The sequence below is a fragment of the Gossypium arboreum genome, chromosome 13 (assembly GCF_025698485.1).
Source record: "Gossypium arboreum isolate Shixiya-1 chromosome 13, ASM2569848v2, whole genome shotgun sequence".
Taxonomy (NCBI): domain Eukaryota; kingdom Viridiplantae; phylum Streptophyta; class Magnoliopsida; order Malvales; family Malvaceae; genus Gossypium; species Gossypium arboreum.
The window spans coordinates 109,560,531-109,579,140 of record NC_069082.1 but is presented as its reverse complement, the minus strand read 5'-3'; the positions used below and the strand labels follow the sequence as shown (position 1 = coordinate 109,579,140).

At 33.8% G+C, this 18,610-nt stretch overlaps 2 protein-coding genes across 3 annotated transcripts; one reads left to right on the top strand and one right to left on the bottom strand.

Annotated features, from left to right (window-relative positions):
* Nucleotides 1-201: 201 nt before the first annotated feature.
* On the bottom strand, nucleotides 202-837 carry LOC108465557 (histone H3.2-like). The gene has a single exon (XM_017765904.2). The coding sequence runs from the start codon at nucleotides 736-738 to the stop codon at nucleotides 328-330; it is 411 nt and encodes a 136-aa protein (XP_017621393.1). The 5' UTR covers nucleotides 739-837; the 3' UTR covers nucleotides 202-327.
* Nucleotides 838-5,274: 4,437 nt separating this feature from the next.
* On the top strand, nucleotides 5,275-6,851 carry LOC108465558 (pectinesterase QRT1-like). 2 transcript variants are annotated; one of them, XM_017765906.2, is made up of 5 exons: nucleotides 5,275-5,634; nucleotides 5,719-5,914; nucleotides 6,010-6,213; nucleotides 6,282-6,517; nucleotides 6,603-6,851. In XM_017765906.2, exons 1-5 carry the CDS (start codon nucleotides 5,336-5,338, stop codon nucleotides 6,637-6,639), a joined length of 972 nt encoding a protein of 323 aa, XP_017621395.1. In that variant the 5' UTR covers nucleotides 5,275-5,335; the 3' UTR covers nucleotides 6,640-6,851. The 2 variants fall into 2 exon arrangements, with proteins under 2 accessions (XP_017621395.1, XP_017621394.1); XM_017765905.2 differs by having other exon boundaries at nucleotides 6,595-6,851.
* The last annotated feature ends 11,759 nt before the right edge of the window (nucleotides 6,852-18,610 follow it).

Sequence of the window (18,610 nt, the reverse complement as noted above, 5' to 3'; positions counted from 1 at the left end):
TAATTTTTAAGCATGTTTGATAATTTATTGAAAATTTTATTTCATTTGAAAATGAATTTCTAACATGCTTAATAATCATTTTCATTTTTTCCTTTATAAAATTTTTAAAAAATGTTAAATAAAATAAATAAATAACTTATCACTCAATATAGAAAATATTACTAATTTTTTAATGAAAGAACCAAAAATAGCATCGAGATATAGTACTGAAATTGCCATAATAGCATTACTTTTACCAAGGAAAGCCTTTACATCTCCACGTTTTGGATATTAAATCCTACAACAAATTCATGGAAATCTAATTAGTACAATAAATCTTAAATAACTCTAAGCTCTCTCACCCCTAATGCGACGAGCAAGTTGGACGTCCTTAGGCATTATAGTAACCCTTTTAGCGTGAATAGCACAAAGATTGGTGTCTTCAAAAAGTCCAACCAAGTAAGCTTCGGCTGCCTCCTGGAGAGCAGCGACAGCGCTGCTTTGGAACCTCAGATCTGTTTTGAAATCCTGGGCGATTTCTCTTACCAACCTCTGAAATGGGAGTTTCCTGATCAAAAGTTCCGTGCTCTTCTGATACTTCCGGATTTCACGTAACGCCACAGTTCCTGGCCTGAACCTATGCGGCTTCTTGACTCCACCGGTTGCCGGAGCTGATTTTCGCGCCGCTTTTGTGGCTAACTGCTTCCTCGGCGCCTTGCCTCCCGTTGATTTTCTAGCAGTTTGCTTGGTACGTGCCATTTGCGTTTGAGTGGGTTTAAGTGATGACTTGTTTGTTTCTTGAGAAGATGAGAGTAAGTTTTGGGCTGTGAAACGTGACGAGGGATTTGGGGTTTTAAATAGAGGGCAGCTGGAGATTTGAAATTTGGAAATGCGGGGAATTTTTATTTTGTTTTACATCGAACGGTCGAGAGAAGGTGTGACTTGGATTTGATCTGCGTGAATTGAATTGGACCAATAGAATTTTTTTATTCAGGCGCCAAATATCTTTGAAAATTTTGAGTTCCCTTCACAAAACGACTGTCGTTTTAAAAATTTTAAGCCAATTGAAAAGCAAACCGAGCTTATACTTGTTTGAAGGCCAAGTAAATATTATTAATCAAGAATGAGATTTCATTGAGTATATTTTAGGAGGTTTATATTCAAAACATTAGGTGTTAATTAAATATTTATGTCATAATTATCATACATATTTATGTTCTTTAGTATAATTTTAAGTGAATATTTGGTTAACTGATTTAATTAGATTATAGTATTTACATTCTTAATATTTTAATTATTTCATAATCTCACACTTTTGAACAGTGTTAAAATGTAGTATAAAGTGTAATCTTATCACGACCTCTTTTTAAATTATTCATGCATAAAATAAAATTTAATATAAAATTACTATTTATCTTAATATTGATATTGTGCTAAACCATGAACTTCAAATTGTTTAATTATTTTTAAGAAATTATTTATATACATAATGGGTTTCTAAACCAATAAAAGAGGCGCTAATTTTTTAAAACAAAACAATATTTTAAACAATTAAGAATATTGTTAAAACATCTAATCACCTATAGAGATGATTCACTAATTATGTCTCATTTAATTAATAGTGAAATAACATGAGAAAAATGCTATCTTAGTGGTAGGCGGATCATCAAACGGTGAATGGTGACGGGGTTTGGAATGGGGGTAGTCAGAGGGATCTTTGGGATATTTGGTCAGCTTTTCTTGTTTTTTTTCTTCTGTGTATATCAATAAGTAGATTGTTTTTGAGGTTATGTTGGAAAAACTCACCGATGACCAAGTGAATGGTGACGGGGTTTGGAATGGGGGTAGTCAGAGGGATCTTTGGGATATTTGGTCAGCTTTTCTTGTTTTTTTTCTTCGGTGTATATCAATAAGTAGATTGTTTTTGAGGTTATGTTGGAAAAACTCACCGATGACCAAGTTGAAGATTAATTTTAATGATGTTGTTGCCTTTAAATCTTATGCTCAACTTGTGGGGACTTAAAAAGGAAGGGTTTAGGGTTTTTCTTACCCAAAAAGAATGTTACTTTTTTCTTTTCTTGAGTTGAGTAATGGAATTGGAAATAGAGAACCAAACAATTATGGAATGAATCTTGAACGAGAATGAAGAATAAAGGAAACGAAAGGAAACTGAGCTAGAAAATGGAAGAAACTAAATACATTTCTGGTATTGAAGGTTTGTTCTTGTTTCTGGATTCATTTTTTAATGAAACAATGTTTGCTAATTTGAGTACACACACAAAAAATAAAAATAAAAAAATAAGTCCTTTCCATTGCTTTTGCCCTTATCTTTCTTAGGGTAGGTTTAGATGAACAGTGCGGTGCGGTAAAAATATTCTTTACATTAAGTCTTTTTCTCTAAAATCTAGAAAAAAAATAGGCCAATTTTAGATATGATAGGTAAAAATGCTCTTTACATTAAACATATTTTACTTATATGACAGAAGAAAGGGGGAAAGCACGTCCTACGAGACGTTCTTTCCCTTTATCTCTTGTCACGCTAACAAAAAAGTTTCATTGAAATAAAATAGTCGTAAATTAAAACTTTAAAAAAATTAGTCGTTGGATTGAAATCTAAAAAAATCGAAAAAATTTAATAATTTTTTGAAAACCCAGAGAATTTCATGATAAATTTTTCAGTTTGTCTTGTCTTTTTCATGGCAAGATTTTGTCACAAGAATGCAAATCTTGATAAACCTACATTTTTTAAACCTTGAGCCTAAACTAAGTTAAAAACTTAACTCTTCTCGATCATTAATCTTAAAATGAATTATAAAATGGACGTCAAGCCACGAACATTAAGAGTTAGGTAGAAACAAATTTGGCGATTCTAAAAAATTGAATTTGAGCGAATAGTGAAGAGATGGTTCGATACAGTGTGTATAGACTCTTGCAAAAATGTGCTTAGAATGAAAAACGTCGAGTGAACAAAAGCAATGTGAGAGTCAAAAGCAAAAGCGAGTGAATAAAATCATGGATAGAGATAAAAGCATTGTGAGTGAAAAGTGAAAATTTTTAGCATGTGCTCAAAGTGAAAAATCAATTCATGAGCTTAAAATTAACTTTTCAGTTTCATAATGCACACTTGTTCGCTAAGTTGTTTGTACTTGTCAATATCAAACCATATCTTCCACGTTGTTGGAGAAAAAAAGGGAGGTGAGAGAAAGAGAAATAAGGTGGTGAGCTTAATAATCACATGTGGGAGGAAATGAGAACAATGCCATGTGTTATACTATTCTTAGTGCTTGAACCGTTTTGAGCCAATCTTTTCTTTGAACTCATACCAACCTAAGCCTCAAAACGCTACAAGCCAAAAAGCTCTATGTGACTTTACCATCTTTGTTTATAAAACCAAAACTTGTAGAACCTAGTGAGAAATGAATAATTTAAATTCCTTCGTGTATATATACATCATATTTATATATCTTATTTTGATGGAATAATATAAAGGATGTTGCTTTTCTGGGATTGCTTTTATATTTATTCACTCTGTAACTTTATGAATTAATTGATTTGCTTCCAAAATTATGAATTTATGATGCATTAGTCTTAGATTGTATAGTAGAAGAATTAGTTACACTGTACATACCCTTCAATTGATTGTCAAGTCTCTCCATTGTTTAAAAGTCGTTTATGTTACATGTGTTAGTGTTTTAAGTGTTTGCTTAAGGACAAACAACGACTTAAGTGTGGAGGAATTTGATTTGTCATAATTTAGTACATCAAATTAGGCTCTCTAGAACACTTAATGAGTTGTTCTCAAATAATTTACGAGTCTTTTCTATATTTTTCATAGTTTTAAGTTCTTAATATTAATAATCATTTTTATGGTTTTACCTATTTTGAGACCGAAATTGGCAAAATGGTGTCATTGAGAACCTAATGGTGTGTTGGAGTTAGTGTAGAGAGACGAAGATGACAAAACCTTGAAGAGAGCTACATTTAACATCGGTTTCACAACATTATGCTAGAATGTCGCGACATCGAGCTTCCTTTTGTCTCGAGGGTGCAAGACTTCAAAAAAAAAATCAACCTAGAGCTAACCGTTAAGTGAATCACGACATTTAGGGTGTTGTGTCGTGAGATTGAGCCCAAAGTCACGACATCGAGCCTCCAAGATCGTGATATCATTGAAGGTTGTTGAAGTGAAGACATCATGGCCAACACCGAGGATGTTGTGACACTGGCCAGTGAATGTCGCGACATTGAGAACCCCAGAGCCAAGAATGCACCACTATCGAAGGTGTCGCGACACTGAAACTTGGATGTCGCAACACCACTTCTTGACGGGGTGAAAATCCCTATAGGGCTAGTGTTTTGTCCAACTCAAAACTCAAGTCAACCCACATGTTCCAAGTACATTTTTGTCAAAGACCTAAGGTTGAATTGGTTGTGTTAAAGCCACTTTTGTTGTAAGTTTAAGAGAGCAACATTTCTTACCAATCTTTTTAGTTTAGTTGTTAGTCTTTTCTCGATGGTTAGGTTTTAGTATTTAGCTTTTTAAGCTTAGTGGGTAATCTAATCTTTTTATGAGTTACCAACTCATTTAAGGAAATTATGAAATTGTCCTTTTATAATTAAAATAAATTATATTATTAGAGGGTAATTTAATTTTTTATTTTAAAACCAATAAAGAAAGTATAGGATAGGATTTGAATCCAAACAAATTGAGTTAGTAAAATATTTAAATTACCAATTAGTTAAAACTTAATTTTAATATTTTTATACAATTCAATTTTTATTATGCTAATTTATTACCTTAATTAATTATATATATAAATATATTTGATTGAGTTAATGTTATACTCGATATTAATTTAATTATTTTCATTCTAATATTATAGAATCATACAATTCATTATTTATTACATTTCTAGGAATTCCAGAAGGAAAGATGTATGAATACATTCTTAAAAATTGCGGGTCTGAGAAGATTCATACGGTAATTTAGACTTGCTGAAAATTGAGAAAAACACTCATGGAAAGAAGCTCGTTTTTTGTATACAATAATACAAATCACCTTTTTTTCAGCTAAAAGATGCATAACTGTTGTTTTGCTTCCCATTTTATATAAACTAAAACATCAAGAAACCACCTTCTTCATGTTCAGGAAAACTCTAAATTAACACATTTTAAAGCCTCTTTTTAATACACAAAACTCTCATGAACTTCCTTTTAATGCACTTTTAAAATGATTCTTGCAAGCTTTGATTACCTATCACAATATAAATCCCAGACACTGAAAACACAGAAAGAAGATGGGATTTTATTGGTTTCTGGTTTTTTCTAATGACAAAGCTTTAATAGAATCCAAGTTATGGACTACTGTTGCGTTTTGGTTATGGTTATTATGACCCTTTTTGCTTCTTGTTTTGGAGTTGGTTTATCGAAGACTAATGAAATATATGTGAAGAATTTCATCAGTTGGGATGACATGAAAGTTGATGGACATAAAATAAGATTGAATACTTCAACAGTCTATCATAATCAGAGTCGAGTTATTGTGGTTGATAAAAATGGCGGTGGAGATTCAATCACAGTTCAAGAAGCAGTAAACATGGTTCCTGAATATAATAAACAAAGAGTTAAGATTTATATTCTTCCAGGAATTTACAGGTAATTTGTTTGTATATTTCGCAGTTAATAATAGTCATGTTCGATTGGGTATAAAAATCCTTGGATTTGATCCCATTTTTGCAGGGAGAAAGTAGTTGTTCCACGTTTCAAGCCGTATATATCATTTGTAGGGAACGAAGGTCAAATGGCCAACACCATAATTTCATGGCACGATAAAGCTTCTGATAGGAACAGCAATGGAGGTAGCTTGGGAACTTACAGATCAGCTTCTGTCACAGTAGGATCTGATTATTTCTGCGCCACTGACATCACATTTGAGGTGATAAACGAATTACCCATTTTCATACTCATGTTCGGATATGTGTTGGACATGGGTTTTGAATACGATAAATCGAGTTTGATGCTTTGGTACAGAATACAGTGATTGGAGCTCCTGGAGAACCTGGAAGGCAAGCAGTGGCACTGAGGATTTATGGTGACAAGGCAATGTTTTACAAGGTCAAGATTGTGGGGGGACAAGACACACTTTTAGATGAAACTGGATCACATTACTTCTACCATTCAGTAATTCAAGGCAGTGTGGATTTCATCTGTGGCAAGTCGAGATCACTGTATCAGGTACAAATTTCAAAGGTTTTTGTTTGAGGGTCATGAAACTGAGGGTGGAATGGTTTTTGGAAAAACAGGAATGTTTGATTCAATCCACAGCTAAAAAGATTGGAGCCATTGCAGCACACCACAGGGATTTACCAGATGATAATACAGGTTTTTCATTTGTAAGCTGCATAATCACTGGAAGTGGTAAAGTTTACTTGGGAAGAGCTTGGGGAAACTATTCAAGAACTATATATTCTAACTGTTATTTTGACAATGTTATAATTCCTGCTGGATGGAGCGACTGGAACGACCTTTTAAGGCACAAGTATGATCTCCATTTCCAGTGAAATGTCACTGCAGGAATCTGATTTATAAGCTTGATTCTAATTTTGACATTTCCAGGACTGTAGAATTCGGGGAATTCCAGAGCTGGGGAACAGGATCTGATACAAGTGGAAGGGTGCCATGGTCAAAGAAACTTACTTACGAAGAAGCTAAACCTTTTATGGACATAAAATTCATAGATGGAAAACAGTGGCTGAAACTTTAAGTTGTTCTCTCTTTTTCATTATTCAAGGCCTAGCCTTATCTCCCCCACATACGAATCACAAATATTTATTTTTCATAATTAACTCAATAAAAGCAATCCAAAAGTTCTTTCATATATATCTTTGCACGTCCTGTCGCAAAGAACCATGAACTTAGATTTGACACCAACTGTAATGAATGACCGGCTTTTAAGTCTTTCATTTTTAGTCTAAATTTGATTAAGCTATACCAATAAGACTATAAATTTCAAGATGAAAATTATAAAAAAAAGTCATCTTCATATATCATACATAATAATATAGATTTAATAAATATTAAAAATTCTTTTAATAAATGAAAAGAAAAATTTTAAACTGTTATTTCTTTAATAAAACTCCATCCAATATAGTTTATATCAAATAGTTTATGATCAAGTTCAAATTTTATAGTAGAAAATATTTCAATCTAGATAATTTGTAAAAACATAACTTGTAAAAATATTCAAAAATGCTTTTTGAAATTGAGCGTGATTGTAAATAGTTCTATCAATTTTAAAAATATTTCTATATATAGAATAATTCTAGCTTTATTATATAAACATCATCTAAATATTTTATTTATAATTGGATTAATCGTTCTCTATAAATAAGCATTGGGATATATCAAGAAGATCGTTTATCTCCTTAATATCTAAAAACTAATTTCTAGTTCTTCCTGATCACAATATAAAATAGATTTTAACAATAAATCATGATCTTTGCTCTTCCCGATCACTAATTTCTAGTTGTTTTTTTCAACTAGTAATTGTGAAAACTTCGTAAGAGCTCTTCTAAAGTTTGCTCTTTGCTCAATAATATGGGTTTTCCATATTTCATTAATAAAATTATATAATTCTAAGGGTAAACCTGGATTACAAAAGTATTTTATTTCTTGTATTTGTTGTGGTTTCAACAAAATGTCTGTTGCACAAAAATTTTCTACCCCTTGAATAATTTCAGCATAACTAGCTTGGTATATTGAATTTGGATCTTGGGACCATTGTAGTTGACTTACCGATTATGATGGAAATGATAATTGAGTTGAAATTCCAATAGGTTGTCTTACCATTGGATATTGAACATAATATCCTTGATTAAGATAAAATGATACTTTGAAGGTATTGACACAAATCCTTGATTGGGATATTTTGATTTGAAGGTGTTCCCTTTGTTGGTCTTTTAATGGTAGTCCATTCACCTACTTTTTCTAGAGGTTGTTTACCTCTATTCATAAGGTCTGCTAAGATAATCAACAATAATATTGTTAATACCTTTAACATATAAAATTTTAAAATTAAATGTGTATAATTCATTATACCATCTAATTCTTCTTGGTATAGCTTCCAAACATTTATTAGTAAAGAAATGTTTAACGCCTAATTATCAAATTTTTTGATAATTTTTGATGTGCTAAATATATAAGAAACTTTTTATTCCTTTCTTTATAGTTAATAATTCTTTTTCAAATATAATATAATTAATTTTATTTGTTTTAAATTTTCTTGAACTATACCCACATATTAATTCTTCGTTATTTATTGTTCTTGCTTGAACAAAAGGACATCAATCAATCGATTCAAACTCCCAAAGATGTATTAAAAGAATTAATCTATGTTCTAAAAATGTAATTTTGTGGCTTTACCGATAAAAAATATTAAGATAGTCTATCTAGTTACGTATTGTCAAAAATTAAATTATGTGACATTAGATATTTAGAAGATTTTTCTAAAAAATTCTTCATGAATATCGAAAACTATAAAAATGAAAAATAGAATTTTGGAAAAACCAAGATTTTCATAATTTACCACCACTATAGGATGAGATTTTTATAAAAAAAATATTATTCTTATTTTGAAAAATAGAGCAAAATATCACGTGTAGATACAGATACTATAGATTCTATAGGAAATAAAATTAATTTTGCAAAAGAAAATGTAATAGCCTATTTTCAGTGAAATCGGAACAGTGGTTTCAGGACCACAAATTCGAGTCCGTAAGGAAAATTATTTTAATATTATTGTATGGTCCGTATTATGATAGGAATGTCGTGTAAAAATTTCGTTAAGAAAATTTTACTGATTACATGTCTAATTTGATAAATGACCAAATTGCATAAAATGCAAAAGTTAAATTCTAATAACTATAGGTATCAAATAGCTACAGAATTCAAAATTTGAAGTCCTTATATGACAAATAGACCATTAGGAGGAGTTAGTAGATAAGTATGATGATTCATCCATGGAAAATTAATTAAAGAAAAGGACTAAATTGGAAAGTGAAATAATAAAAGATGATAAATGATAAAATAATGAAAATATCATCATATTATCATCTTTCCCAAATGAAAATCATGGAAACCCTAGCTATGGGTATTGAGTTCTAGCAAACTTATTTTACTCAATTAGGAATGTTTTCTTGTCCCGTTTTTAGTAATTTTTATATTTTTGAGATTGTAATAGCTTAATTTAGCTATCTCGGTGATTAATTTGCAATGTTACCAAAGTACTAGGGTTTTCCATGGATGAGTATTATGAATTATGAAATTTATGGTAGAAAATGTTTGTTGATAGATAAACAACTTTTGTAAAGTGAATTTTGATAAAATTATGATTTAGGGACTAGATTGTAAAGATGAAAATTCATCAAAAAATTCTAAATTTTATGAAATACATGGGCTATTAATATTATATGTAAAAATTGGCTAGGCTTGGAATAAGGATTAAATTGCATGGAATTCAATTTCAGAGCCTAGGGACGAAATTGAAATTAATTAAAAGTATAGGGGCGAAATGATAATTTTGCCAAAGATGTGAATTGGATTGAATTGAGTATGAATTGTATTAAATTGATGTTAAATTCATTCGTATAGATCCAGATAGACCAAATACGAAGTTAGGTCGAGGTAAAGAAAAAGTAACAGATTAGTAGCATACAAGTTCACGAACATTGTCAAGGTAAGTGTATTTAAATATTTTAAATTGAATATTGTTGTGTGTGAAATGTATAATTGCCATGTATAAGTATTGAACACATATCCAAATATATCCGACAAGTGTTAAAGTCCCGTTTGAATAAATAAAATTTGATAGATATAGGGTTACCAAATTGGTCATGGTCCTGCATGTGTTGCGGACACATCAAAGCTCAAAAGAGCGTCCCGTGATTAGCCCTCTTGAGCTTCCCGTTAAATGGTTCTTGCGAGTTTCCCGTTATATGTTGTAGACACATTACAACTCTTATAAGCGTCTCGTTATATGGCTCTTCGTGAGCTTCTCGATAAAAGCTCTTTCATGAGCTTCCTGATTAATGGCTCTCTAGAGCTTCCCGATATGGCTCGCTTGAACTTCTCGATATATGGCTATCCAGAGCTTCCTGATTAATGGCTTTTTGGAGTTACCCGTTATTGGCTCGCATGAGCTTCCTGATTATAGCTCTTATGAGCTTCCCTTTATATAGCTCGAGAGAGAGCTCCCCGTTTATGTACTTGTATGAGCATTCTCGAATATGAATTGACGGATTACAATTTTGTACACTTTGTGTGTACTACCCTTGTATACATCGAGATTTTAAATGGTTCAAAGCTCAAAGTTTTCATATGAGATAATATGGATTCGGAATGAATTATTACTGAATATATCTGAAATATATGGAAATGGTTTGTACATGTTATATGAATCCATGATATGGAAAGTATATGTATATGGAAATTCTATTGTTATGAGCTCATATATGTCCCTTGATATTTCTTTGAAATGCATGACTAACATGTTGACGAGGATATGTGTTTAAGCTTTTAGCCAAGTTGTTTGGAATATGTTTTGGTGTGCTTACCTTTAATGTGATTATATGGTAAGTTAAATTCCAAGTTATACGAACTTATTAAGCAATATATGCTTACTCTGTTTTATTTTCCCTATTCTATAGTACTCGAAAGCTCGTAAATGTTGACTGTTGGTCGGAGCATCATCACACTATTTTTCGGTTTATTTCGATATAAATAGTAAATTACTTTTGGTTATAATGAATGTATTGGATAATTTGGCCAATGTGGGCTTATAAGTGTTGTAACTAGCCATTGTAATGGCTTGTGATGAACATGTTTTGATGTGTAAGTAATGACCTTATCATGTCTAATGTGAGTTAATATGGTTGAATGATGGATAATTTATAAACATATTGATGCTTGGATTAAAATTGGTAAGTAAAGATTTTTAAATGGTTATGGTAATATGTTAAGTATAAAGCTTAATTTTGGTTGGTTGAATGCCTTATTATGGTTTATTGATGTCCAAAAATGTTTGGTTAGGTGATGCCAAGTTTGGGTGAGAAATGTAACCTTGGAAATGACCTATTTTCGTCCACACAGGCAGACACAGGGACGTGTGTCTCAGTCATGTTTGGCCATGTGTCCCCTGCATCTTAAAAATTTCAAAACAAAATGCTCAGAATTGATCACACGGCCTGGCACACGGGCATGTGGCTTGGCCGAGTGACCCTTGCACCTATACACGGCCTAACACACGGGCGTATGACCTAAGTCAGAGAGTTACACGGGTACGGACATGGGCTGGGACACCTCCATGTGCCTTATTTCGACTGCCCACACGGCCTGACCACACTGGCGTGTGTCCCTTGCACCTTGGAAAAATTTTGAGATTTTGTGAAAAATTCTCTGAGTACTCAGTTTAGTCCCGACTTATTTCTAATATATGTTTTGCGCTTCGAGGGCTCATATAAGGGACTTTATGAATAATTTCTGACATGAATGTTAAATAATATAAAATGATTGTATTTGTTCTGTGTATTCCAGTAATGCTCCGTAAACCTGTTCCGGTGATGGATAAGGGTTAGGGGTGTTACAGAAAAATTAACTGATTATTGCTTACAAAGTAAGGCTTTTAAACAAGTTAAGCATAAATTAAGTAATAAACATTATACAAAAATTTTAGAAAATGAATGGGAATTCGGATGTAAATCAATACGTCCTAATACTTATCAAAAAAAAAAGAAAAATTGAAGATATAATCTAGTTAGATGGAAACCTTGGAAAAAGATAAAAAAAATTCCGGTAATAATAAGAATAAAAGATTTATTAGAAGAAAAACTTATAAAAGTTCTAAAAATAAAAAAATTTAAATGGTTTATATGTGACGAAGGTCGTATAGCACAAAATAGTCCCGATAAAGGGAAAAGAGCAATAAAATGATTAAAACACTTGAAGAACAAAATTTAAAAATTTGCTCCGAAGAGGAAATATTATATTTAATTAATATCGAAACAAATTCGATACATATAGTGAAGAATATATATTTATGTTTAATTTAGTAAGTAGTTCTAATAATTAGTTAGAAGAAATTCCTAATAATGACAACAAGATCTTTATATTATTGAATTAGATTTCATATTTTGTACATTTATGTTGTTAAATTGTTTAATCATGTTGAATCATTATCAATTTCTATTAAAATTGATTTATTGATGATGTCATAAAATACTCATGTTAAAATTTTCTATTGGTATCAATTTCACATTTTATCTTTAAAATAATTTTTATTAAAAAATCATATTTTTTACATTTAATATATTTTTAATTTCAAAATACTTGGTGTGTAACACCTCGAATTTTGGGGTTAGAAGTTTTTGGGTTTTGTGGTTAGGGTCAGTGAGAAGGTTGCGCTATTGTGTTTAGTGGAACGTTTAAAAGACAGAATAGGCCTATTGGTCTGGTGGTTGAGTGTGTGTTAGTGTATTTCAAGGTTCTGGGTTTGAGTGTTTGGGTGCGCATTTTGGAGAGCCTTTTTATTTTTTTTTTGTTTTATTTTTAGTTAGTAATAATAATTATTTATTATTTATAATCAAATTAATTTGAGAATTATTTCTCCTCCTTTCTCCTGAACGTTCTCCTCCTTTTTTTCTCTCTGTTTCTTTTCTTTTTGGTTCTTCTTGATTTTTCTTTTGAACAGTTTGCTTGGGGAAAACTGTTTTCGTTGCGTAGATATTGAAGAGTTTCGCTCCTCCGTCGTCAAATCAGGTGTGGGTTTCGAACCTTCTTCTACTTTATTGCGAATTTTATTTTGACTTTGTGAAAAGCCGACAATGTGTGTGTGAGTCTTCGCAGATATGTTATTTGCAATGTCGTATCGTTGTCTTATGTTTAAAATATGTATGGATTGGTATATTTTCGAACTACCGAGGGTTGGGGAATGCTTCGTGGTTGAAAGCATGTTTTTTGAGAGTGGTTTCATGACCACACAGGTGGCCATAAGGGCGTGTGCCGAGACACATCAACCGTGTGCTTTTAGGAATTAGGGTTCCCAAGCTGTTTTGGGAATTACACGGCCTGGCCATAAGACTATGTGGCCGATTTGGGGAAATAGTCATTTTTCACACGGCCGTGCCCCTTAGGGCACATGGGCGTATGTGTTTTGGAATTAGGGTTTGAGTGATTTGGTGCCACATAGTCTGGCCTCATGGCCGTGTGGCTAGTTTAGGGATTTAGGATCCTACATGGACGTCTGTTTTGGACACACGGTTGTGTCTAGTGGGCACACAGGCGTGTGAGACCCTTATACGGCCTTGTTTACCCTGCACTTTATTTTAGTGGAAGTGGATAGTGAGTTATACGGCCTGTTCCTACGGCCATGTCACTGGTCCACATGGGCGTGTGCCTCAGTTAAACTGTCATGCGTCTCTCTTTATACGGGCGTGTGCCTCAGCCACACGACCGTTTGCCCCTCTTCACATGAGCTTTTGACCTCTCACATGGCCTAGACATTTTTTCACATGGCCAGAGCACACGAGCGTGTGGTTCTAACGCATTTATTTTGATTCGCTGTGTGTGTTTCTAATCTAAAAATTGTGTCTGAGTGTCTCAACCCTTGGCTAAGCTTTAGTGAGGGTAATTAAGACTTAAATTTGGGCTGCGACTTATGTGATGTTTGTAATTGTTATGAGAGTTGTCTGACTTTGAACCTGATTAGTTGGGTGTGTATGCATATTTGTTTCTGTCTAACTGTTTGTGGATATGCTCAATGTTTGCTATGATAATGTATACATACATACACTTGCATAAAGTATTTTAGGTGGGATTACAAAGTGAAGGGAATCTGATTCTGATATGATCTAATAGTTTTATTGCAACATATTCGTACAACGATTTTTCGCACTATACGACACATACGTCAGCTTTGCTGCGTACCTTTATTTGATTCAGCAGTTTAATTGTATGTTGATAGGCTATCGTTGTCGAGCAACTCGGGGTGGCAGGTCATTGTTGACAGGCAACCCAAGATGACTTTACATGGTGTGTAGGGTTGGATGGGCCTTTCGAGGTCCTATGTAATGTGTTTTAGTTGGATGAGCTTTAATAGCTCTTATGGCTTGTGATCGGGGGAAGGAGAGGTGAGTTGGCAAGATGGATGGGTTTTATTGCTTGACAGCTTTTCATATGCATCTGTTTGAGCATTCTGGGTGTTTGATTATCTGGCTGTATTCTATCTAACTGAAGACACATATGACTAAGTGTTCTGGGTGTGATGTGGTGTGTGTTTGAAATGTTACGTTCCATTGGGACGTTGATCACGAAATTACCTCCTGTTTCAGTATATATTTGTAGTTGATCGATATTGAATTCGGTACTGTATTTCTGTTCTTAGTCTTGATTCGAACTCACACTGAGCACGTATAGCTTACCCCCTCTTAGTGTTTCCTTTTCAGGTAGCTATTCTGAATTCTGACGCTGGGCTTTGTATGCGGAGGTCTTGGACAGTCTTGGAGAAAAACAAATTATCAATTTGTTTCTATTTGTTATTAGGTTTTTGGAGTGTAAGATTTTATTAAAACTGTGGTACAGACTCCGTTTCAAATTTTCATTCGATCATTTAATTCAGGTTTTAGTATAAACTTAACTGTGTTTTTACTTAATAAATTTAAGCGGTTCAATGACTTGGTTTGTTGGGATAACTTATTTTGTAAAAAATTACCTACGATCATTTCGGTGATCAATGAACATTCAGGATTCGGTCTAAACTTCTAGGCTGGGTTTAGGGTGTTACTTGTAGTGGCATCAGAGCCATGTTTGTAAAAACTCTGCCTATGTTTTTACATATTTGTGCGCACATGTGGTTGTTTTAAAAAGAAATTTTTGAGAAACTTTACCACAATAAGTTGAAATGATTGTGTTTTGGGAAATGTTTTACGGAAATGAACTGTTTGAGACTCCAATGCTGGTTCAGGTAGAAATTCGAAACTGTAAGATTAGAAATATATATTTCTGTATTTAAATTATGTTGTTTTCTGAAAATGTAGATATCTTAAGTTAGCCATAGAATGGATATAGATTTTGAAAGTAAGCAAGACAGCGAGGAGTCATCTATTTCTCTGGGGCGTAAGCCTATTCAAGAGTCGGAAGACAGTGCAAATCTGCCAACTCTGGGTAGCAGTAACCCGGAGCTTAGTATTGAGACATTGACTTGGGTAGTGAGGGAAGTACTAGAGAAAGTGTTCGAGGCTAAGGTAAGGGAGGCTAGTGAAACGCTTCAAGCTAGGTATGTGGATTGTAGGAAGAAAAAAGATCGCAGTCCTTCGAGGTTGGACCCTCGTTCTTTAAAGCGTGTTAGAATGCATTTGAGTGGCAATAGCGGTTTTACGGAGGGTGCTGGTAGTGGTTCGAGCACTCTGTTTTGTTAGCACTGTAACAAGTGTCATCCAGACAAGTATTGGAAAAAGGCGGGAGCATGCCTTCGATGTTGGTCTATAGAGAATCAGATCCAGAAGTGTCCTCAACGATTTTGAGATAGGTATGATTGTGAATGTTTCAACGCTTAGATTAGAGTGTTGAAATTGTGTGTGATAGGACAACTGTATATTTGCGTTAGTGTTTAAGTGTTTTAGGTATGTGTATAAGGTCTTAGGTTTGATTTGGTTCTACTCGGGCCAGAGTACGCAGTGGGAGCGTAGTGATGTAGCTTGTGATATACCATTGTTCTGTTGGTTAAAAATTTTGGGGACGAAATTTCTTTAAGGAGGGGTAAGTTGTAACACCCCGAAATTTAGGGTTAAAATTTTTTGGGTTTTGTGGTTAGGGTCAGTGAGAAGGTTGCGCTATTGTGTTTAGTGGTGCATTAAGTGACAGAATAAGCTTGCTGGTCTATTGGTTGAGTGTGTGTTAGTGTATCTCAAGGTTCTGGGTTCGAGTCTTTGGGTGCGCATTTTGGAGAGCCTTTTTATTTTTTTGTTTTATTTTTAGTTAGTAATAATAATAATTTATTATTTTTAATCAAATTAATTTGAGAAAATTTTTCCTTCTTTCTCCTGAACGTTTTCCTCATCTTTTTCTCTTTGTTTCTTCTTTTTTTGGTTTTTCTTGATTTTTCTTTTGAATTGTTTACTTGGGGAAAATGATTTTCGCTATGTAGATATTGAAGAGTTTCTCTCATCTGTTATCAATTCAGGTGTGGGTTTCAAACCTTCTTCTACTTTATTGTGAATCTTATTTTGACTTTGTGAAAAGCCGATAATGTGTGTGTGAGTCTTCACAGATATGTTATTTGTGATGTTGTATCGTTGTCTTGTGCTTAGAATACGTATGGTTTGGTATATTTTTGAACTACCGAGGGTTGGGGAGTGCTTCGTGGTTGAAAGCACATTTTTTAAGCTGCTCTAGGGTGCTTTTGGGAATTAGGGTTCCTGGGCGATTTTGGGCATCACACGGCCTAGCCTCACGACTATGTGGCTAGTTTAGGGATTTAGGGATCCCACATGGGCGTGTAAGACCTTCACACAGCCGTGTCTACCCTGCACTCTATTTTAGTGCAAGTGGACAGTGAGTTACAAGGCCTATTCCCCCAGCCATGTCCCTGGTCCACACGAGCGTGTGCCTCAGTCACACGGTCATATGTCTCTCTTCATACGAGCATGTGCCTCAGCCACACGGCCGTGTGCCCCTCTTCCCATGAGCTTTTGACTTGCCACACGGCCTAGGCATATTTCCACACGGCCAGAGCACACGAGCGTGTGGTTATAAGGCATTTATTTTGATTATGTGTGTGTGTTTCTGATCTGAAAATTGTGTCCGAGTGCCTCAACCCTTGGCTAAGCTTCAATGAGGGTAATTAAGACTTGAATTTGGGCTGCGGCTTATGTGATGTTTGTAATTGTTGTGAGAGTTGTCTGACTCTGAACCCGGTTAGTTGGGTGTGTGTAGATGTCTGTTTTTATCTGACTGTCTGTGGATGTGCTCAGTGTTTGTTGTGATAATGTATATATACATAAACTTGCATAAAGTATTTTGGGTGGGATTGTGAAGTGAAGGGAGTCTGATTCCGATATGATCTAGTAGTTTTATTGCAACATTTTTTTACAACATTTTTTTGCACTGTACGGCACATATGTCAGCTTTGTTGTATACCTTTATTTGATTCGACAGTTGAACTGTATGTTGATAAGCTACCGTTGCCGGGCAACCTAGAGTGGCAGGTCATTGTTGCCGGGCAACCCGAAATGACTTTTACATGGTGTGTAGGGTTGGATGGGTCTTTCGAAGTCCTATGTGGTGTGTTTTAGTTGGATAAGCTTTAACAGCTCTTATGGTGTGTGATTGGGGGACGAAGAAGTGTATTGGCAGAATGGGTGGGTTTTATTGCTTGACTGCTTTTCATACGCATCTGTTTGAGCATTTTGGGTGTTTGATTATTTGACTGTATTCTGTCTAACTGAAAATACATTATGACTGGGTGTTTTAGGTATGATGTGGTGTGTGTTTGAAATGTTACGTTCTGTTGGGAAGTTGGTCACGAAATTACCTCCTGTTTTAGTATATATCTGTAGTTAATCGATATTGAATTGGGTATTGTATTTCTATTCTTAGTATTGATTTGAACTCACACTGAGCTCGTGTAGCTCACCCCCTCTTAGTGTTTCCCTTTTAGGTACCTATTTTGAATTCTGACACTAGGCTTGGTATGCGGAGGTCTCAAACAGTCTCGGAGAAAAACAAATTATCAGTTTGTTTCTATTTGTTATCAGGTTTTTGGACTGTAAAATTTTATTAAAACTGTGGTATAGACTTGATTTCAAATTTTCATTCGATCATTTAATTCAGGTTTTAGTATAATCTTAACTATGTTTTTACTGAATAAATTTAAGCAGTTAAATGACTCAGTTTATTGGGATAACTTATTTTGTAAAAAATTATCTACGATCATTTCGGTGATTGATGTGATGTGAATCGTGAAAATTTTTATAATTTATGAATGTCCATTCTTGAAAAATAACTATTATCAAGACAAAGGCAAGTGCACCGTATCGAACTGTAGTATAGCTTATGGCAAGACCGCGATGTCGAACCCAAAGGAACTAAAAGTACTAGTATTAACTTTCTTTTATTATCTAGCCTAAAAAATAAAGGGGTTTGTTTTATCTAAACTAATTACTAAACTAAGAATGCACAGAAAGTAAATTGGGGAAATAACTTTTGGGAAAACTGAATGATTTGGACCATACCCAAGGGAAAAATCCACCTAGACTTCACTTATTATTTGACTCTGAATCAGACGATTTATTCACTCAACTTGATCCATAGAAATCCCTAAGTTATATTATTATCTTTCTCGAGACTAACAACATCTAACCCTAGGTTGATTAATTGAAATCTCTTTCTAATTAAAACCCCTAATGTTGCATTAACTCGATCTATGGATTCCCTTATTAGGTTTCACCCTAATCCGGCAAAATTATGTCACCCTATCTCAGACGTGCAATCAACTCCGCTTAATTATGTTAGATCTACTCTTAGACAGGGACTTTTTCTCCTCTGAATAAGCACATCAATACTTGAATCAATATCCTGGAAT